This window comes from Haemorhous mexicanus, chromosome 13, assembly GCF_027477595.1.
Source record: "Haemorhous mexicanus isolate bHaeMex1 chromosome 13, bHaeMex1.pri, whole genome shotgun sequence".
NCBI lineage: Eukaryota > Metazoa > Chordata > Aves > Passeriformes > Fringillidae > Haemorhous > Haemorhous mexicanus.
In genome coordinates, this window is record NC_082353.1 from 19,499,994 (window position 1) to 19,522,675 (window position 22,682).

Here is a 22,682-nt window from a genome sequence, read left to right on the forward strand (position 1 = left end):
AAACAATGATTTTGTCCTTTCTTGGCTTAGCCTGGGAGAAAATAGAAAGATATATTGATAATCGTCACTTAGGGCTCTTCCATCAGGAAAGGAAGTGGAAAAATAATACCAGTTAAGTATCTCCTACAGTTACTTGGCTCAATGAGATTACACAAGGTGAGTGAGGGAGCATAGGGTGCAGTTGTCATGGCTTCTACTGAGCCCTGCCACACCACTGCTTTTTTTGACTCTGACATGCAGCTCCCTAAACACAGGCAGAGCATTCCCCCCCAAAAAACCACCATTCAGTTCTGGTAAAATTATTTATTTTTCAGCTGAAATTCTAAGGTTGCTGTTTCTCACAGTTGTCCTTCAAGGCAGAAGTGTAATTAGAACACAATAATTTTATCTGAAGATGCTCCTTTCTCCACCCAAAATTAGCTAAACTCTTTTTAAGTTTTTCAGAAAAATGAGTTCAAGTCTTTTGGTTTTCATCTTTAAAAGGATGTAGAAGATGTTACCACACACACAAAGCTATGTGTTACGTTCAATGAAATAATTTTTGGCCAACCAAAATATTTGGCTTTCATTTTTGCTGAAAAACAGAAAAAACTTTTTGGTCAGGGTGTTCTCAACCAATTTTTTACTTCCTTGTGGCTTTGCTGCTGACTCCAAACACCATTACTTGCACAGTTTGACATGCAGAATTTGCTTGAAAACTCATTAGCCAAGATGCAAACTCCATTAAATGCATTTTTGTCATTGTCACATCCATAGAAGAAATGAGACTGCCCTTCCAAACTATGAAAAGAAAAAATGGGGGGGGAAAAAGTCTTATGAGGATAATATTTTTGCAGACAGTACATGAGCAATTGCTTCCTTTTGTTCTTTATTAAAAAGAAATGGCATTTATTGGGATTTTGTATTAAAAAGTCATAGGAAATGAAGCAAATGTGTTATATTCTGGAACTTCATCACTGGAAATTGCAGGGAAAACAACTTTGTGCTATCAGTAGTAAGGGCAGGCTAACCTAGAAGAGCAGTAATCCTTGGAACTCTTGTTTCAGGAAGTAAAACCAAACCAGTCAGTCCCTCAGTTCTCCTTGCACTAGAATTTCACCTGAAGTTTTGCCATTTGTCTGTTTTGGCAAAATTACTAGTTGGCTAATCTAGGTTGTAAATGTGGTGGAAACTTGCATAAGTCTTATTACCATCTGCTTTTGTACTCCTGTTTTATTAGCCCCATCATCTAGTGAGGTTTTACTGACTTCTTAATCCCTCTGGTCCCTGAAGAACCACAAATGTCAACCTTTGTTCAAAACAAACTTTCATTCATTTACCCCTTGGCTGCAGCTGCACTGCAGTAGCTGGGGGCCAAGTTTGGCCTAAAGACTCACTCTGTTTTGGCTTGAAACTGGGACTTCTCCAAGAATTCTTACTGAAACTTGGCATTTCCTAAGCATGGCTGTTAGTTTCACCCACGTCTACTCCAGCTGGTAGCATGTAGCCATGTTACTGGAAAGTCTGGAAAACAGGGATGTATCTGGTAAGAGCTCAGAGGAGTATAGTACAACTAATCCAGGATTCCTGAGAAATGAGCTCTGCTCTCACATTCTCTACAGAGCTGTTTTTAATCTCTGTTTCAGGTGGGTTTCCCTCCTGGTGTGGTGAACATTGTGCCAGGCTATGGCCCCACAGCAGGAGCTGCAATTTCTACCCATGACAGCATTGATAAAATTGCTTTTACTGGATCAACCGAGGTAGGTAATGGATTTCTCAAAGACACCTGCTGTTCCTCTTTGTTTTCTCTTGTGAACTGTCATCCATACAAGACTGGACCTAAGAAATGTCAGTGACTTCTGTATAACCAGCACTTCCTCTGGCATATTCCATATGACAGGATTTCTCAGAAGTGTTTGGTATTTGTCTAATTCAGATCCTTGTGCTTGTAATAATCTCACATCTCTGAGAGCTGTTTTTTGCCAAACCACCACATTTCTGTAAGGACTGGAAGTGTAAGGGGCTCTGACGTAAGGGAAGGCAGTCTACAGGGCAGGCTGGCAGTGACTTAACATCTTGTCATTGACCCAGTGGAGCTTCTGGGCATGTTTGCCTGCCAGCCCTGCCCTGCAATTGGAAAACCTGTCAGTCAGAGCCCTGCACAATTCTTCCTTGGCTTTATTTACCTCTGAGGAACTAGGGCTTAAATAAAAACATGGCTTTGTGCCCAAGGCCTTCTCTGCTGACGTGGAGGGTATTAACATTTGAGCTTCATTCTGAGCCCTGCACAGTAAAGCACCTTGTATTTAGCTTTTTTTCCTGTAAATAGATGTGTCTGGCTTGTTTATGAGAGGGGTGGCCACAAGACCTCTGCACTATCAATCACCTCCAGCCATCCTCTTCTATACCTACATGGGAAAAGTGCATATGACTTGGCCAAGACCATGGAATTGAGCAGAGCTGAGACTTGCAAACAAATCTGAGTGCAGCAATCACTGCTGAAAATTCTCAAACAAAAGCTTGCTTAGAAAAGGGAACATTTTTCCCCTGACTGCTTTAGATGTTTCTTGCAGTAGATCTGCACCTCCAGAATAGAGGCAGTGTCTAAGGAATGGAAATGCTCCCACCAGTGGAGGCAGCTGAGGCAAATTCAGTCTCTTACTTCTTTGAGGAACACTATTCTTGCTGAATTCATCCATTCTTATGTCTGCCCTCATAATTGCAGAGGGTGATGTGAATGTATAATGATGACAAATTACCTTGAAAGGTGTTCTTGGTCGGTAAAGGTAACTCGAAAAACTCTCAAAAGCTGCAGCATTTACCAACACTACCATCTAGTGGCTTTGTGTACATCCTGTGCTTATCCCATAGGAAAAGGTGTGCTAAGCCTGTGTTTCTGTACAGGGATCATGGGAACAAACAGAACACAATCAAGTAAAAGTTCACAGTGAGCTTTTTCTCTCTTGATAGTTGGTCTGGTCTTGGAGTTTATGCAGTTACATGCTTCTCTCCAAATCCTAGATCAGAAATTTTTAGCCCAGATGAGACATTAGCTGTGTGAAAACAATAGAGCTTATAGACTCATCCAGCCCACATGGATCTGTTTGGGTTTTTAATGAAAAAGGAGTATCCAGTGGATTAGTGGCAGGAGAAAAATCTCAGCTGCTAGAGCCTGTAGGCAAAAAACTCCTGTAGACACTGTGCTTGTCTCCTAATCCATGGGTGTGCAGGAAACACCAAGGGAGACAGATCCTTTGCTAATGCATGTGTAATTTAGAAGTGTTTTCTTCCCCCTCCACCCATCTGTGAGTTCAGCTGCATCTCTGCAGTATTTGCAGCACAATGCTACTGTTTCTGAGCCAGGAAGTGAAGCTAATTCAAAATATATTTTGACTTAGTTATTAAGCCCCAACTTGGGCTCAGTGCCAGCTTGGAAATGCTGATCTTAAACTCCATGAGAATTTTCCCATATAGATCTCTTCTCTTAGGTTATTAACTCGCTCCTCTTTGGCCAGCCAGCCTGCAGTAATGTCTCTTGCAAAGCTGGGATGCATCACTTATTTCTGCTGTCTCTAGGCCTAAGCCCTGAGTGACTAGAGAAGATCTCTCCTGAGTTCAGGAGTCATGCTCGAGTAACAAGGGCAAACCATGAGAAATGCAGACCTGTAATTGCCAGACAGCTGCCCCATGCTTTCCTTCCTCACAGTTCCACTCCAGGGCAAGAGCAGTTTTAGTCAGAAATGAAGGTAAGGTTTCCATGTGCAGAGGTAAAAAACAAGAAAACAGCTATAACATGAGCAAATTCAAATATTTCACTCTTAAGAAATTATCCTGCCCTAACAACTAAAGGTACCAAATACTTTTAATTCATACTGTTTCTAACAAAATTTGTTTACTAAATTCTGAAAGCAGAGTAAATCCTCCCGTTCAGGATACAGATGTAGTTCTCCCACACAGCCTGCCCTTTCAGACATGCCTGAAACAATCCTTAATTCTGGGGCTGGTTTTGACCCAACACATCACAGCAGTAGGAAACTCAAAGCATTTCAGAGTGCTCTCCCTGACCTCTACCTGCTTCAGCTGCCATCCAGGCTCTTCCACCCTTGTTGGAATCACACTTGAGATTTCTGGGGGAAACAACTCATGTCCTCTTTGTGTCTCACTGATGCAGGTTGGAAAACTGATCAAAGAAGCTGCTTCTAAAAGCAACCTCAAAAGGGTGACATTAGAGCTGGGAGGGAAGAACCCCTGCATTGTGTGTGCAGATGCAGACTGTGAGTATGGGCTGCTGGCTGTGTTTGCTGTCAGGGGATCCAGGGTGGTGGGGGTTGTGGGTCTCTGCTGTCCTCTGGCAGCTCACAGGGCTGGTGTTTCCACCTCAAGGGCTGAAGAAAACCTCTGTCCAAGGGCAGGATGTAGTTGTGCATTCCTGGAGCTCTTCCCCAGCATGGGAATCATTCCCATGGCCCGTGGTGCCTTCCCTGGGGATGGCTGCAGTTGCAGTTAAATCTTGCATTTGTGTGTTTGCTATTTGTGGGCTTTCTCTTTGGTGGGCAGTGCTGCAAGGACTGGGAAGAGCAGTTTTCTGCAAAGCAGCCCCTCTGCAGGCATTCCTGTGACAGGGGAATTTTGTAGGACCTGATCTAATCCAGCCTTCACCTCTAGCCTGGTGGGCTCATCTTGTGTGTTTCATTGTGATTTTGTTACATGACTCAGTAGTACTAGGAGATATGTTTAATCTGTGACCACCAAAATGGTTGGAAAATCCTATTTGGCTTCAGAAAAATGCTCTCCAGTCCTGCACAGCACACATTGAAAATCAGAGATAGTTGTGCCAGCTGGTAATCATGAGCATTGCAAGGAGCTGGCCAAAGCTGGCATGTTGCTTTCTCAACAATCATGACTGAAACTTGTCTTTAAGGACCCATGCATGGTATCAAGAATTGCCAGAGCAAGAAAAACTGGCCACTGCCTTCAGTGAGTCCTTGTGGAAGAAAGTATCAGGAACTATGGCCAACTAGACCTCAAGACAAAAGACAGGAAGGGAGGCAGATACAATAAAAGATCTGGTTTGGGGGCAGTGAGGCCCTGTGAGTGCCTTCCATGGGTGTGGACCACTGTCAGCATTTTTTAAGGAGGTTTTCCAAAGAGAAGGGAAAAACAACAAGTCTGGAAACACTGGAACGCTGGAACTGTGCATGTGGTAACACTTTTCCCTCCTGGGTCTTCTCACAGTGGACTTGGCAGTGGAATGTGCCCACCAAGGCGTGTTCTTCAACCAGGGGCAGTGCTGCACAGCTGCCTCCCGCGTCTTCGTGGAGGAGCAGATCTACCCCGAGTTCGTCAAGCGCAGCGTGGAGTTTGCCAAGAAGAGACTGGTTGGAGACCCCTTTGATGCCAGAACTGAACAAGGGCCCCAGGTAACTGTGTGTCTGAGAGTAGTTGTTGTTTGGTTTTTGGTTGTGGTTTTGTATAATTTTCCTTGTGTAAATATTATCCTTACGGATGCGGTCCCAGCAGAAGTGCCGAGGGGTGAGTAATGTATCGTGGCTTTATTTTTCCTCTCCATTTTAAATATCAATTAATCACAACTGTTGAAATGTTATGTTGTAATTTTTTTCAAAACACAAATGTATTTAATTCAGTTCTTATCCAGCTTTATGGAAGGGGCTGTCTCCCTGGTGCAGTAACACAAAGCATGTTGCAGTGAGCCATAGCTCTGTGCAGAAGAGTGCAGCTAAATGACTATTCAGCTCCTTGGCTGTGTGGGTGATGACAAGTAGTTAGAGCCCAGAGACTCCTGAGTCCTCACTTTCCCTCTCCTCCTCTGCTGCCTTTCTGATCCTTTGGAGAAGTTTCAGCTGAATTAGGAGGAAGAAACATGCCAAACTGCTGTCAGAACCAGCCTCCTCAATACTTCCAGAGCCTTCCTCTTAGTTTTTCCTTTTGAGGCAATCTGAGTTGCGCTGGAGAACTCTGGGGGAAGATGATCCTTAGGTCAGATCTAACAGGCCCACTGTTTGGTACCAAAAATAAAGCAAGTTCCCCAGAAACCTATAGCCAAGGCCTCTTTTTCTCAGTACTGCACTGTGGGTTTTCCTTCCTTGATGCTGTCTGTGTAGGATCCCTCAGAGAACGGGTGGCTCTGAGGACATCTGCCTCTCCTTATCTGGATCTGAATCTCCACATGATTCATGCAGGGTAAAACCTCATTGCTTGCCCTCATGCAGGGGGAATAAGATGAGGTCCCTCCCCTGCTCATGCTGAGGCTGCATCCAGCCCTGTAGCTTGCCTAGAGATTTCAAAATGCTCAGGACTCTTGGGAAGAGAATCCCATGCTGAGACTTGCTCCAGCAGAGATGAGCTGACCCTCAAACACTGATTTCATGAGAACAGCTCCTGAATCCATTCAGTTGTGAGTTTTCAAGGGTGAAACACCCTGCAGTGGTTGGAGCATGTTGAACTGGGCTGCTTGTTTAACTTCATCAGTGTTCCCAGCTCCTGCCAGGCTGTCCTCAGGATGTACTGTGGCACTTACAGACTTCCAGGGTGCACTATGGCACAGCTGCTGTGGCTCAGGGGAGACCCTTTGCATACAGACCTGTAATTAAGGGTAACAGAGAGTTGGAATAGCAGTGTCTGGTCAGATTTTAACTATGGCCCATCTGTCCTTTTTTCCTGCTCTGGCTTACCTGTTATACTTGTAGGAGAGAGAGAACACCCACACACACCTGAACTTCTGTGAATGCAACTGTCAAGGCCAGGATGGGAAGGTGTTGAGGGAGTGGGACAAAACTGTAAATCCCAAAGCTTTTATGTGGTTGCCAGTTCAAAGGGACAACCACTTCCTCTGCAGCTATGGCTCCTCACTCTCTGGAGCCTATGTTGTGGGCACATATAGAAACTTAAGCAGAGGAGAGAAATGATGCAGTATCACAAGGACTTAAAAATACCTCTGAAAGTAGCAAAGATTCACACTTGTCCGCAAGTTACTCTTCAAATGTGAAGCTCCCAGATAATTTTTTTCCCCTGTCCCTGAAGTAACCTGCTTGGCTGTGAGGGTTTTTTTATCTTGAACTGATAAGGGAAGAATCACCAGGAAAAATAATTTGTCTTCTTCATCTTTCCCCATCAGATGCTTCAGATCCAGCCTGTTGCTTTAATTTTCCTTTGGTGTAAGGCAGGGTAAACATACACAATAGCATCACAACAATGCTGCATAGATCCCACTGTGGCATGGTCACTGGCTTAGAAGCCAACAAGGGGAAGGGGATGAAGCCAACCTTCAAGCTGACAGTGGTTGTAGCTCATGATGTCTTTGGTCCTGCATCAGCTGCAGGTGATGACAATCCTGTTCCACAAGAACTTGAAGTTGACATAAGCTAGTCCTGGAAAAGTGGTCCCATATGCAGTTGTTTGTTCCTACATTGCACTGCACTGGATTGGGGAACTGGCTGATTCAGGTCTAATCCAGCCTTTTTGGAAGTGAGGAAGAAAAGTTTTACTCAGGTCAGTCTCCTGACGTGGATTACTGTTCACTGGCATAGATGCTCATGGCATGGCAGTGGGGATAAGACTGTGTCAGCTGCAGTATTGGGTTATGTTGATAGAAACTGTGCTGCTCTGATTAAAATTAGGTCAACTTTAAAGAGCATTAAATTTAGACAGAAATGAGGCATGCTTCTGGTGAGACTTCTCCAGAGCTCACATGTGTCTGGCAGTGCTGACTGGCTGGAATTCAAAGGACGCCACAAGAAACCTGAGGGGTGCTCAGGACTGTTTGAGCAGAGTGCCAACCTCAAATGCAGGCATTTTTAAACTTTGGATTCCTGGAAGCTGTATCACAGGAAGCAATAAAGTAAATCTGCACAGATGGCAAACTGGTTAACCAGTGCATTGTACAACTGTGAGCAGCAAACTGCATTAGATGAGACTGACATCCTGGGGCACTAGTACAGGGATTGCACTAGAACAAGACTAGACTAGTTTTGTTATTTTAGAACCCAAATACTGGGATTTGTGGACTGCAAGACCTAGTCTACAGAAATAAAACAAGCACTAATTATGGCACTTGTTAGCCAGTAATTATTCAGCCCAAAACATATAATTTGATTTATAAGACAGTGAATATTTTCCTTATACTGTAGACATGCACTTTAGGATTAAAGTGTGAAAATAAAACATTCAAGTAGAAAGGGTTGTGTCCAACAGCCTGTTGGACCCAGTTATGGGCTATTTTGTAGGATTACAAACACTAGGTTTGCACATGGAAAAAATTCTCCTTGTGGTCTTGACTGAAATGAAGCAAGAGATGAAGATTTGGGGGTTCCCGGATTTTCTGTATTGCAGTGATCCTTAGAAGCTCCCTTCTCTATTGAATTAGATGAACAAATAGTAGAATTTGCTTTACCAGATCATGTGTTTTTAATAGAATTCAATGCTTGAACCATAAATAATAGTGGAGTAGGGGACAGAATTTAAACAAGCCTTGCAAGCTCTAGTTACAATGACAAACAGTTCCACCCTTGCATGTCATTTTTACAAATGTTTTCTTTCCCCAGTGTCTTTTCATCTAACTGTAGTTTGCCTTGCAACAAGTTACAGCTGTATAAATATCCTTGTTTTGTTTTCTGTGATGTGAAGTGGATGGACTGGATTGGTCTGGATCACAGACATGCCAGGATGGAAAGCACTTGCAGATATTTTCAAACTATTTACACTTGGCAACTAAGCAACCAGACAAATAGACAATGTGTATGACACCTGCCAAACTCAGAGTGACACTGTATCCTACAGCAGGGCACACATTTCCTCGGGCAGTAGCATGAATTAAGTGTGTCCTTGGGTAGCACCTTAACACATGAGAGAACACAAGCACTTAGAACACGTACAGTGCACATGCTGCTCAAACATCTGTTTGCCTGGAGATGTGCTGGGCTCTGTTTCCACTGTGTACCACAAGTATCCCAAGGACACCCTCCTGCAGCTTTGATATTTGTCTAAAAGCATGAAAACTTGGATTGTGTGTGGTCAGGATTAACTAGGGACAGGATATAGTCTGTAATCTGGAGGAGTCAAGTGTGGAACACTCCGTGTAAACAGCCCCAACTGGCAACTGGCCCTGCTGAAATAAAACCAGATGCCTAGGGAGGAGGATTGAGCCAGAACAAGCATCTGGAGATACCTGGCAATCAGAATAATCCCCCAGCCTTCCAGGACACCTTGTACCAGTGGATGGAGTCTTCTTTAATCACCTCAATAAATTTGTCAAGGTTTCTTTGAGTTTTTAAAAACATCTCTAAGTGTTCTATTATCTCCAGTGTGCTGTCATGAGGAGTTTCATCTCTTAATTCCACGTTCTGTTAAGAGCCAGGTCTGTTTGTTTGAAACCTGCAGTTCTGCAGCCCACTGCTGCACATGGAGCACAGAATAAGGGTCAGCAGTGAGTGAAAGTGCTGTGGGCTTCTGCACCTCTTCCCAGCACAGGACATGCTGTGCTTGTGGAGTGCATGTGGAGTGTCCTCCAAGTCCTGGTGCAGCTGTGCAGCTTCAGGCTCCTGGCACTGGACTGGCCTTTCCCCACCCCTACAGAAATCCCTGGTTAAAGGCTGACAGCAGCACTCATTATTTGAGATTACTCCATAGTTAGGAGGAGTTAGAAAAGGTAATTAAATATGAGGAAGAAAAACAATGCAGGATTATACCAGTTTCTAAGAACTGTGCAAAGTGATTCTGATTTTAAAAGCAAGGCTTTGGTGCAGCAGTTGTTGTGGAGTCACCCCACCACCAGGCTTATCTTGAGGCTGTTCATGTAGTGTGCCCTGTGGAAGGAGATGGAGGCAGAGCTCACTGGGTTCTTCCAGGAGGGGACAGAGGTGAAGCTGCACACTGCACCAAAACTGAGTTAATAGTTCTTAGATCCTGGTCCTCCCTCTCCTGTACTGATTCTGCTGCTGGTCAAATCCCTTGCTGAGCTCTCTAGTCCATCTCAGGCAGTCCTCATACTGCTACTGAGATAAACCAGTGCTTGGAGAAGGTGAGAAATCCCAGAGCTCCAGTGAGGTGAGCTGTGGGAGCACATATCCAGGACAGGGAGGAAGGGAAAGGGGGGAAAACCCCTCCATGTGGCAGCAAACTATTAGATCAGATTAAACTGTCACATGTCACTTTACCTTTTGTTTCCTGTGGCTCAGAGCTATGCCCATGTCCTGCCTTTCTCCCTGCTCACTCCCTGACTGCCACATCCTAAACTGAGCTATCAACTGACCCAGCTGGGCAGTGCCCTGTAAATGTGGCCCTGGGCCTCGTTCCATGACTTCTCTCTGGAACCATGATAATAAAGGTGCTGCTGTTTGTTTCTTTTCCTTTTGTGTCTGACAGATTGACCAAAAGCAGTTTGATAAAATCCTGGAGCTGATAGAAAGTGGGAAGAAAGAAGGAGCTAAGCTGGAGTGTGGAGGTCTTGCAATCGAAGACAGAGGCCTGTTTATAAAACCTACAGTGTTTTCAGAGGTTACTGACAACATGAGAATTGCCAAAGAAGAGGTACAGTACAAATCACCTAGAAAAATGCTGCTTCAGAATCAGAAATAGTGGAAATGGAGGGGGTTCTGTCTGAATCCTTAATTTTAAATGTAAATAACTGACACTGTGGCAGGCTGGAGCAATTATTTACCCTGTAATTGCCAGTGACCATGGACAGTATAATGTGTGTTCTTGCTCCCCTATTTTGTAGAGAAGGGGTTGCTTTATTGCAGAAATGAGGGAAAAGAACTCTGGGACCTGATGCTGGTAAGGAACAAAGGAACAGCCACTGCAGTTCTCTGAAACAGCCTTAGCATCTGAAACAATCCCAGATTCCATTCTCATGGCAAAATCTCCTGAGACTGACTATTTCTTTCCTATATGAAAACATGGTCAAAGCCAGCAAAGTGCAGATCTAATACTCTGGCTTTCATTATTCATATGTAGAAATGTTGAACAAGCTGCATGTGATTAGATGCTGTGATATTCCTTTGAAATAGAAGTTAATCTACTTTTCATCATGTTCCCTAATGGAAAATAAGTAGTTGCCAAAGTCTAACTGGCATTTGTAGTTTAAAGTTTAGCCTAGTGCTTTTTATGGGACTGCTTGCTGTTCACTCCTGGCAAGATGTTTAAATGTCTCAGATCTGCCACAGAATCTCTAAGGAACCTGGGAAAGATATCAGTCAGTCAGGGCATGAGTTACATGCTAAAAATAGAGAGAAAAAGAGCTGAAAATCCCATGACAAACCTTTTCTTAATGAACTGACTCCAAATCCCAAGCCATGATTCACAAAGCTTATCCAGTTCCATTCACTGGCAGTTTTGTTGCAAATGCATGTTCATCCTTTGCCTAGGATTAAGGCTCCACATAAGAGCCTGGATACCCCAAAACAAAGACATTTATAAACCCTTGTATGAGCTTAAAAGTGGCCCAAATGAGTCTGTTTCTCACATTCAATGGGTTTTATTGTGCTGTGAGAGCCTGCAGACCAAGAAAGGACTCCACCTTCAATAATGCACCCGATTAAGAGACTCCATCCCAAAACTTGGGAAGCCTTCTGTGTGGCTGTTGCTTCTACTGGCAACCTGGGAAGCCAAGTTTGTGGTCAAACACAGATGTGGTTAATGCACTGCATGCAAATAAAATGCATACAGTGACAAAATCAGGGTTAAAACCAAGGAAGAAAACTTGCAGACCTTGAAATAAATTAATTGTTACTTGAGCACACTCAGCTTAGAGTTCAAAAGGAGAGTTGTAAATGGAGTAAGGATGAATCATTTGTAACTTGTCCAGATCTAACTCTGCTTATTTTGATTGTTACAGATGATCCATTACTTGTTGGATCTTAACATTTATTAACTACTACAGCACATCACAATGCTTCCTTTGAAGTTTAATTAGTAGCTTTTAGGACACTCTATCAGTGGCCCCTAGAAGGCTAAAATATAAGATTTTAAATATATTATCCAAACAGAGCGTCTGATTCTGATTACTTCAAAACTACCAGGATTAGCAGATGCTTTCTTGTACTAAAATTTAATTGATATCTGCAGATTTTTGGGCCAGTTCAGCCAATTATGAAGTTCAAGAGTATAGAAGAGGTGATAAGAAGAGCCAACAGCACTGAGTATGGACTCACGGCCGCAGTGTTCACCAAGAACCTGGACAGAGCTTTAACCCTGGCTTCAGCTCTGCAGTCAGGAACAGTCTGGTGAGCAGACTGGGAACAGAGGGTGGGCTGGGGCTTTGTTTCCTGGGAGGGGAGAGGATTTAGGACTTGCAATCATGTTGGTAAGATAATAAAGGTTGTGGGCTCCATCCCTGTACGTGCCGTTCATTTAAGAGTTGAACTTCATGATTCTTGAGGGTCTCTCCCAACTCAGAATATCTGTGATTCTTTAAGTGTTGCAGCAAAGAGTAGCCTGCCTAATTCTTGATGTCCTGCTCAGAAGCAACATCCGTTCCTCAAAATGAGGTGGTGAGGTCCAGACAGCGTGTTGAGAAATGGACTGTTTTTTCCTTCAGTCGGGGTATTTCTTTGTCGGGGTTGTAGTAAGCTTCACCAGACATTGTGCTTTCCAAAACCCTGTATGTAGCAAAAAGCAATTCTCATGATCTTTTGCCAGCACCAGATGGGATTTTGCTGCACAAACCAGCATGGACAGTAGGTGGCAACACACCACTGTCACAAAGAAAAGCAGCTATTTTTGTGTACAAAATTTCTTGGTTTATATTAGAATGGTTTTAAAGATGGAATCCTGATTTTTTTCCCCACACAAGACAAGAAGTTGATCTGGTATCTGATTCTGATGCAGAGGATTAATTTTAAGAGTTGGCACCAGAAGAATCAGCCTCAAATATTTACCTAAAAATGGGATGTTGGTCTTAGAAGAATACATGTGCTGAACACACATGGAGGTGCACACTTCCAGCACAAGCCATACCTGTGCTGCATGACCTTCAGTCATTTGATCTTACTGAGATGCTGGGGAAGTGTCTGCATCAGCTTTTCCTGCCAAGTATCCGTTGAAATGGCCCCAGTGCTTTTATTTTACTGTGACACAATTGTTTGATACAGTCCAAATGTTTTCTATACCTGGAAGGGGATGCTGGGGCTTCATTGTGAATGTTTAGAGAGCTTTCTAAGTAAGCATGTTCATTTCAGAATGTTAATTAATAAATAGGGAATAGCCTGAACTATTTATTTTAATCATGACTCTGAACATGGCATAAGTTCTAGCTCAAGCATGAATGTCTTTGCCATTAGACGATATGAAGCAAGATATAGGTCAAACTGAGAACCACTCAGATGTTTTCTGTTTCTGCAGCAAAAGAAGATTTTATTGCAATAATCTGATTTCTCAAGTGTATGACAGAGAAAACAGAGTTCAGATTTTATTGTATTTTTGCTGTTGTCATCATCTTGCTTTTCCTTGGTATTGAATTGTCTTTTTAAAATTGATGTTTTTATTGTAGGATCAACTGTTACAATGCGCTCTATGCTCAGGCTCCTTTTGGTGGCTTTAAAATGTCAGGCAATGGCAGAGAACTGTAAGTTTTGCTCAGTATTTTGTTTCTGTGTGGGTGGTGAATGCAATAACATTTGTGACTGTGAAAACACTGTTGAATTTGCTTTTAAAGTTTAATCAGGCTTGCAGCATGCCCCACAGGGAGGTGCTAAGCCAGTAGAGCATGGATGTAAAGCATTCCTTTAGGAGCACCTTCATCTGCTTTATAAGCTTTTAATAGCTCCAGTTCAGTCATGTCCACTTGGAAGCATTTTTCCATACTAGTTAGATTTTTAGATGAAGGGAGAAGTACAGCACCATAGCTGGGGACACTGGTATCCACCCCAAACTTGCTCCATCTTTCCATAGTGGTGTCTGTCCCTTTCTTGGATGCTGTATCATTGGTTCTTGTTCACATGGGAAGGAATGATCTCCCAAATCATTCTCCATCCCACCTTCCAAGGTTGCTGCTAAATTACACAAGAACTCTCAGTCCCTCTTCCCCAGCCTGGCCTGTTACAGACGGGCTACCAGACACTTCAGCTCTTAATAGTTACTAAAGCTGAAATTTTTGAACCAAGGTCACTCCATGAGTTAGACACAGAGCTGAGACATTGTCTTAAATCTTAATTTTCTTCTTGTATAGGAGACAGGTTTTCTTAGACCATTCAGCAGACTCATCAGAGGAATCTAACACACCTTTTCTTTCAGAAGCCAGATTTAATCCCAGAAACCATTTCCAGTAACTGTTCTGGTACATCTGCTGCTCTAAAACATTCAGGTGCCTCATTTGCTAAGCACAGCAAATAAATTAATCCTCAAATGGGACATAGATATATATTGAGACCTTATGGTTTGCTTTGCCTGACTGCCTGGATAGTTAAAGGATGTCAGAGGTTTCCCCTGGGAAGGGCATGGGAACAGAGCCAGTTATCACCAACTAAGACATAATGCAGTGGTGGGCTCTCTCATCAATATGCATTTCTGGAGCAACTGTGCCCTCCTGATGACACAGTATCTTGCAGACAGAAGCTTTTTTTAGCTGAAAAAATAACTTTAATTGCTGTCTAAGAACCAATAGCTGTGTATACATGGCTGTCTCTTGTACGGCTTCTCACAGCAGCACTCAGTTTGCACAGGCAGAGTCACATGTGTCATCTTGTGGGTTACAGTGACCAAAGCTTTCTGTGTTTCTCTCACAACAGGGTGTAATTGTACGTACTTATGTACATGTACCTGGTGGTTATTAGAGGTGGTGGGATAAGTGGACAGCTGGTGTAAATTGTTCAGATCTGGTTTTAATGACCTGATGTCAGAAATGCACATTTAATGTACAACTCTCTTCTCTCAGGGAAATACACATTAACACTCCACAATTGTTTGTCCCTTTCCTCCTCTTTTCTTTTGCAGTGGGGAGTATGCTTTGGCAGAATACACCGAAGTGAAAACAGTCACCATTAAACTCTCCCAGAAGAGCCCATGAAAACAGAAGGCCTAAAATGCTGACACTCTGAATGTGACACATGGGGGATGTGTTCAGAGCAAGGGGGAGGGGAGGGGTGGGAAGGAAAATGGAAACACCTGTCTTTATTCCTCTAGAAACACTGAATCTGCTGGGCTCCATTTTGCCAACTGGCTCTTCAAAAACTGATTCACTGACCCTACTGGCAGTACACACTTGTACCCCACAAGTCCCTGGCTGTACAACTGCCTGCTCCCTGTGACTCAAAACTGGTCAGTCACAGTCTTGGCAGGACAACTGCTTCCCAGCTGTACCCCTGAAGGACATGGACATCACTGGCATGCTAGAGAGACTGCTGGTACCATCAAAGGTACTGGCAAATACCTTCAGAGGCACTTGGGTTTCCCTTGGCAGAGATGGACTCAAGTGGTAAGGGTTAGAACAGCTTGCCTGGAGTTGGTGGAGTTTGTGTGAAGATTGCAGCTGGAGTGGGAGTGCAAGCTTTCATGGAAGGATCTGTAAGGAAATTCTCTTTGAAAGAGCTATCATGGTTTCTCTAAAGATACGTGCATTCTCCATCCTGGTGATATTCTAGCCCTGAACGAGATTTGTGGGAGTTTCCTAGAGGACTCCTTTGGGGCCACTATGTCACCCAACAGAGCCAGACTTTCAAGTGTCCTTGGAACCTGATGTTTGGGTGTGCACACACTACACATGCTGCAAATGCAAGTTCCTGACTTGCTGACCCTTCTGGCTCCCAGTGAGTCACAGTTGTATCTCAAACCTTCACTACAGCACTTTTCTCAAGAGGTTTTTGCACTGCACTTACCGTGGTGACACCGAGTTGGATGCTGAGTATGTAGCATGGTACATACCCCATACCAGTCCTGATCTGGGGGAGGGAGCAGAAGAGCTGCAGCAGGAAACTGTCCTACACTTTCTTTCTCTGCAGCTTTCAGACTTTTTGAACATCTCTTTGTTTTTTGAGCCAGGACTATTACTTTGAGAGTAAAATTTAGCTCTTCACACTGCTTCTTTATCCTGTATGAATGTAGCTTAAAATACATTCCTGGAAGTGCAGTGTGAAAAGGCAGCTGCTCCCCAGCACACCTTGAGTGCTAAAGAGAAGGGTGTACAAGCCAGTTACCATGGAATAAGCTGTGGCTGGACTTCAGTCTGTCAGCAGCTTCACAGCCATTGTCCCTGTGAGTGCTGTCATCCCATGGCCAGCACAGAGTAGCTGATCCTTCACTGAGAAAACTGCCTTGGATTGTCCCTTGCTCCCAGCTGTCCATGGAGTGGCTATCACACCCAGCTCATGCCTTAGCACCTCCTGCAGTAACTTCTTTGCATGCCCAGACATTATTCTGAGATTAACTATCATGAGATGAATGACAGGCCACAGGCTATCTTCAGTTCCTGGGCTCACTGCTTTCCCTCCTCCTGACTCTGCTGGAGAACCCTGGCAAAGGCACAGCAGTCCCACGTCTGCAGGAGTTAGTGGTGACAGCTTGTTAGGAAGTTCAGCTGATCCCCTTGGGATTGTCCTCTGAGAACAAACCCACCGAGGTTCCTTATGGCTTATCAGCAGATCCCCAGGGAGCACTGATAAGGATTGCTGCTCCAGATGTCAGAGCTTGAAGCAGAAATGCAGGTCTAACCTCTCTTCTCTGCTGCAAGCCAGGATTTACCCAGTACCTTCCTTTGCTCACAGATAGGTTCAGACAGCAACAAATTCTGTTGCATGAGTGGAGCTTTTTTTGGAGGAGGAAGGAAGGTGGGTGGTGATAAGTAAGGAAAAAAGTTTGCATGAGCCTAAACTTCCTTATTAGTTGGTGAATGTTGAAATTGCACTTCAACATCACTTCATTTCTGATGCGACATACCTCCCACAGTGTAACCAGGAGCCTGTGCTCCCACGGGGTGTGAGGCAGGTAAATCTCCCCATCCAGTGATGAAAATGTCCTCCCTTCCCCATGAAAGGCCAAATGGGATCATTGTAAATAAGTTTCTATTTTTGTAAGACACTTAAGAGTGCAAACATCTTCTCAGACAAACATTTTACTCTTGCCCACCTGAGGGTTTCCTTGGGCTGCAGAGAGGTGAGGCAAACAGTAAAAGGCTGTTTTATCTTGATGTATCTCTGTATTTTTGATAAACAGTGGTGGAAACTGAAATAACCTGAAATTCTTAAAATCCTACTCTTCTGGCTTTATATGTATGATATATATTTCACTTTTTTCCCCCTTATCAAGTTTTTAAAAAGTCAATGTATCTCTTATTGTATAAATCAGGGTTTGACTCTACACACTGAATTTTGTAAGTTATATAACACTAGACACTAACTTTAAAATAACCCCTTAGAGGGTATATATATTCCTCCATTGCACAGTAAGGCTTTCATATGAATACTAGTTGTTTTTTTAAAAGAAAAGAACTATATTTATAAATTAGGATACAGTTAATCTAATGTATTTTTATAGCTAAAGGTACATGAAAATGTTATGTTTAAACCTCATGTATATATTTAGACTATGGATATCTTTTTTGTAATAGTTCCTGTTCCTAATAAATGTTTAACTTTGTGAAACAGGTGTATCTGAGGATTTAGTATCTTACTTGGAGACTGTGAGGGAATCTGCACTTGGATTAATTTTTGCAATATGGATTAATTAATTTTTTTCCAGTTTTTGGATTAATTTTTGCAATTTTAAGAGTAAAGTGCTAAGTGTGGTCAGTGTTCTGCACATAAAATCTTGAGTTGTGCCATTTACCATAAGCAGAGGCAGGAGAGCAGAGCTGCAGCTGGCAGGGGCAAGCACAAAGCTGGATGGATCCTCTTTTCCTTCCGAGGTGAGCCTCAAAATGAAGTGTTTCAAGACACTGTGGCTCCTGCAGCCAGATGGGGCTTCCTGCCTTGCTCTGGCTGCTCCCTAAACCCCTTGAGACACATCCACCACCAGCGTGGCTCTGCTGAATGTGTTCCCAGCCCAGTTTTATTTCTCTCATCTGCAATGTAGATACAGAGCAAGAACGTTCCATTGTCTTTTAATTCTCTTCCCATCTGATGCGTGAGAAATTCCTTTGGGCTCCCTACACAGGCCAAGCCAAACTCCTTGAATTTTCCACTCCCTGACAGCATCACTCAGAAGCTTTCAGACTCCAGAAAAGGGGAAGCTGGAGATACAAAGGCATTACTGTGAGTGATATAATCGATGGAGACCTAAGGAAGAGTGGGATGAGATTTGGGGAGGGAAAAAGGGAAAAATTAGCTTGAATATGTGGGGAAATTACTGCCAGAGGAAATTAGAGGCTCCATCATAATAAGGGAAAAAGAGTTATTTTAGGGTGTTTTCAAACATTGTGCTAAAAATGGTGTAAGAAAGGTCTGGGTAAGAGCTGGGCTGTGAGGCATAAAAAGGAACAGGCTGGGTAAGAGGTGGAAAGGTGCTGAAAACAGGTAACACTGTTTTTTAGCTGTGTTAAAAGACAGAAAACAATAGTGTTGCTATGTTCTTGCTCTCTACCTATGGCTGCAACTGGACGCAGATTGATGGGGACCTGAACACAGGGAAGGACACCCATCTGTGTCTCCACAATCACCTAAAGGAGCCCCCAGGCAAATCTCAGGCTACCGCAGCCCTTCTGTGAATGCACATCCACCCCAAGTGACCATCAGTGACCCATTGCTAGGTACCGACCAGGGTAAAAACATCCTCCGTGTTTAATTTACTGAATGGTACGAACAGCAAAGCAAAAGGCACGCAGAAATGTTTGAGGTTTTTCCTTGGTTGGTCCGACCAGTGGGGGAAATGGAGCAATCCCTGGCTTGTCAGAGGCTCCTGGAGAGGAATGGGTCATTCTGGGGAAGGGCTGCGCACACCAACATCCGACTCCTTCCGAAGAGAGGGGGCAACCTCGCTCTGCTCTTCCAGCGAGGACCGAACTCGCCGAGATCCGGGGAAGGAGCAACTTCCAAAGTGCAGCTGTGTCGGGAGCTGAGCCGCGGTAAGGCCGGGCCCTGCCGGGACCATGGGCAGCGCTGCGGGAGCGCTCCCGCTCCAGCCACCGCCGCTCCCACGCTGGCTTTATCTAAAGAACTCAAACCTCGGAGCCTAAGGGCTGCTCGGGGGCGGGCGGGCGTGTGGGTCGGGTCTGGGGAAGGAGCTCCATCCTCTTCCTCCTGCGGGCCAGCCCTGCCCTCGGGGCAGGCCAGGGGGACTCGCCCTTGGCCGCCGGGCCGGGGGCCGGAGGAGGAGCCGCTGTCCCGCTGCCTTTGCTGCCGGCTCCCTCCTGCTCCCGGGCCGCGGAGCGAGGCGTGCGGGCGGCGCCGGACGAGGAGGCGGCGGCGGCGGCGGGAGCGCCGGCCCGGGACGCAGAGGTACCGTGGCTTTGCTGCCGCTTCTCGGGCACCTGCCCCGCCGCCAGGGCAGTCGGTGTGGGGGGCTGCTGGGGCGTTTCAGGTGGAAATGAGGGGGAAAATGAGTTTGTTTTTAAAGAAAATGAAAGTTCGGAGGGAACTTAGCGGGCGGGAGCGCGGCCGCCCCGCCCGGCGGGGCCGGAGAGCCGCGGGACTCGCTGTGAGGGGACCCCTCACCCGGGGGCTGGAAAGCGGCTGGGAAGGCTTCAGAGACCCCCCCAAAACGGGGTGTAGCGCCTGGTGTCCCACCAGCCGGCCGGGGTGTGGAGAAGGGGATGGTTTGGTGCTCGCTGCTCACCCGGGGGCGAAGGATGCGGGTTCCTGGGCCGGCACCTCGGCCCCAGGTTCGCTATCGACAGCGGGCAGGGGAGCCCCAGCGCCTTCCCTCCTGTCCCTGGGTTTCTCAGACCCGTGGCGATCCGCAGGTGGGATTGTCAGAATCAACAGGTGGTTTGGGTAGAGCACTGAAGTTTCAGCAGGGTTTTTTTATGAATTAGGAAGGGATTTTGGGCAAGCCGTGATGTTTCTGGGGGCCCGGCTGTTTTCAGGCACAACGCACAGGGTCAGACTGGGCGGGATGGGGAAGTGGAGAGGAGGGGGTGGTTCAGGTGTGGGCAGTAGCAGGTGTCAGGACTGGGAATGTGAGAAATGGGAGGTAAATCCCATTTACACCTGTTCAGGTGCGTTCTGCATGGTCCCTCTCCTTCCGAATGAGCACATAGACTCCCTGAATCAAATCAAATCATGGTGTTTTCACGTGTTGCAGTTGTATGCACCTTCCTGAAGGTAAAGCTCTGTAGGGTTTTTTTAAATTATATACAGAAAGGCCCTGAAATACAGAAATCTTGCTTACCTGGGCACTGTGTGGCAGTAGTACCCGTGGCTACAGCATTCAGTTACTTGCAGTTAAAGGAACTGATTACCAGAACCACACTGCTATTTTTCCTAAAAGTTATTTTTAATTTTACTTTATACGGGGAAAGTTTCAGCCTGGGAAATAGGCTGAGTGGAGAGCTAAAAATCAGAAGTGGTTTTCAAGCCTCAGGGGTCCAGACTGACCCCCACTGAGTGTTTCTTGTGCAGTTGCTGTGGGTGCACATGGTTTGTCCCCATGTCAGGGCAAGGAAGTGCCTCAGAACCATCATCTGCTGCAGGGCTGGTGGGCCAGAGTGTGCATGGGGAAGTGTTTACTCTCCCTGGAGCTGCTCAGTGCATCGAGGGCACCGGGCAGGCAGCTGCTGGAAGCATCACATCCCCTCCACTGCCAGAGTCAATGCCCTGGATGGCTCTGGGGAGGTGAGAGCCTCCCTGACACCTCTGCCTGGCACATCCCACCCGTGGCATGGAGGGGTGTGTGGCCCCAGATCCTCCTGCCAGTGTGGGCAAGGGAAGCTGAGGCCAGGAGAGAAGCTGAGTCTGTTTGGGCCCAGCACCAGTTCCAGGGCAGAATTCAGTCCTTCACCAACAGTTGTGCAATTCCACCAACACAGTGCAATTCATCGGTTTGTGGGCTTGGATCTGGGATTAGGGATCACCTCCATCTCAGCCTCCTGCAGCACCCAGAGCCCAGACTGGGGCACAGGGGTGCCAGTCTTTGTTGCTGCTGCCAGGCACTGCAAAGTCAGGGTCAGCAGAAGCTGAATGCACCTAAAATTCAAACATTTGCCTCAAAACAACTGGAGTAGGATGCAGTGATTTTTAGTGTTGTTGGCTGGTGGTTGAAGTGCAGTGTAAGGAGGGAGGAGCAGAAAGCTTCCTGGATAGGGGTGATGGATCAGCATATTTTTATATTCCCTTGGCCTTTGATCTCAGTTCAGGAAGCCAGCTCTGCTCAGGGAGAGTCAGGGAAGGTCTCAGGCCTTGCTGGCTGGAGTGGGAGGTGGGTGATGAGCTTTGCTGAGCTACAGCCTCAAATCAGAACTTCATCATCACACAGCAGACATGAGCAGAACCAGTAAGAGTCAGTTGAGGTGCATCATGTCACATCTGAGAGGCGTTTACTGACTGAAACTGAAAGCAGAAAATGAAGGAGCTCTGATGCTGGTTGGACAAACACTGCAAATCCTCCAGGAGTCTGAGCCTCTGTACAGAGAGATTAAGGGGTGGCTGTGCAGCTGTGAAAAGGGAAGGAGTTGGAAGTGCCTCAGGAGACTGAGCTGTGCAATTTTCTGCTGCCTGTTATACCAGGCAGTTCACAAGAAGCCAACCTTTAATAGCTCCTAAGGGCCTGATTTGCCTCCCTGAGTGAAGAAGCCTGATGCTTCCAGGGTGGGAGAGTTCTCAAAAAGGGCTGGGCAGAGGAGACAGGAGCTGGTGTGTTTCTCTTTGCCCTCTTCTCTTTTCTACAGAGGATTATCTCAGTAACCACATCAGTGTTTTTCAGTTTCTCACAGTCTTACAAGAGCTGTGGTTGTCTTTGTGGATGGGAGAGGTTTTGAGGTTGCATTTAGGATTTTTCCAGCTGCGCTGCAGGGTTTCAATGGTCTGCCTTTACACTAGCTTGTGGAGAATCTCAAACTGCAGCTGTGACCCCTGCCCACCCCCTTGTCCTCTGCCCAAAGACTGAGCAGCTTTGGTGGTGAAAAATTAGGAACATTGTCTTTCTGTAGCACAGAAATTAGTAGTAGTAGTCCCCTCTGTTAATTTATGTTATGCTTTTAACAAAGCTAATATGAAAATAATTGTATTTACAGGATGATAAGTGTATTTCTGCAGTGTGACATTTGGACAACTGTGCTGAAAGTGGAGAGGAATGAACTGTCACCATTTCTACAGTGGAATCATTAATTTGTTTTGTTGTTTATTTTTAAACAGAATAAATGATGTCTCTTCAGGATGGTGCTCAGTAGCAGCCTCTGCTCCTGCATTCATGTGATGGGGATCATCCAGCCTTGACAACACTGCTCAGTCTCAAGTGCTGTGGAAAGTTTGTCTGTGGGGCCTCCACAACTGCCACCCAGAATGTACTGGTGTGTGGGAACGGAGGAATCCGCTGCTTGCAGGGAGAGCACCATGGATCCACATAATGGTAAACAGCAGGATTTCTTTCCTTCCTCTTCACATTGGGAACAAAAGGTTCTGAGAGAACTCAGTAGCCACCTGCCACTGGGCTTTGAGGAAGTTTAAAAATGTGAAAGTTTTTTGAGCCCTGATCTTTGAAAATCTACAGTCTAGAACAAGGAATTTTACTTCCAGGGAGGGTGTTGTTGAACTATGGAGGGGGTAAGAATAGCATTTCCCTGAAGAGGGATGTTCTCCAAAGGCCTAGGGAATTAGTCAATATAT

General features: G+C 45.3%; 2 protein-coding genes across 3 annotated transcripts in view; both read left to right on the plus strand.

Annotated features, from left to right (window-relative positions):
• Window positions 1-17,567, plus strand: part of ALDH1A3 (aldehyde dehydrogenase 1 family member A3) — a 33,563-nt gene extending 15,996 nt beyond the window's left edge. Inside the window, exons 7-13 of the mRNA XM_059858647.1 lie at window positions 1,626-1,739; window positions 4,151-4,253; window positions 5,215-5,399; window positions 10,360-10,524; window positions 12,061-12,218; window positions 13,484-13,558; window positions 14,926-17,567. Coding sequence (XP_059714630.1) covers window positions 1,626-1,739; window positions 4,151-4,253; window positions 5,215-5,399; window positions 10,360-10,524; window positions 12,061-12,218; window positions 13,484-13,558; window positions 14,926-14,998 — 873 coding nt within the window. The 3' untranslated portion in view covers window positions 14,999-17,567. The remainder of the gene's footprint in view (window positions 1-1,625; window positions 1,740-4,150; window positions 4,254-5,214; window positions 5,400-10,359; window positions 10,525-12,060; window positions 12,219-13,483; window positions 13,559-14,925) is intronic.
• Window positions 17,568-17,718: 151 nt separating this feature from the next.
• LRRK1 (leucine rich repeat kinase 1) overlaps window positions 17,719-22,682 on the plus strand; it is a 74,824-nt gene continuing 69,860 nt past the window's right edge. Inside the window, exons 1-2 of one of the 2 annotated variants that reach the window (XM_059858645.1) lie at window positions 17,719-18,985; window positions 22,212-22,425. In XM_059858645.1, coding sequence (XP_059714628.1) covers window positions 22,359-22,425 — 67 coding nt within the window. In that variant the 5' untranslated portion in view covers window positions 17,719-18,985; window positions 22,212-22,358. Of the gene's footprint in view, window positions 18,986-19,171; window positions 19,359-22,211; window positions 22,426-22,682 lie in introns of those variants that run through there. The other variant, XM_059858646.1, reaches the window with a different exon arrangement.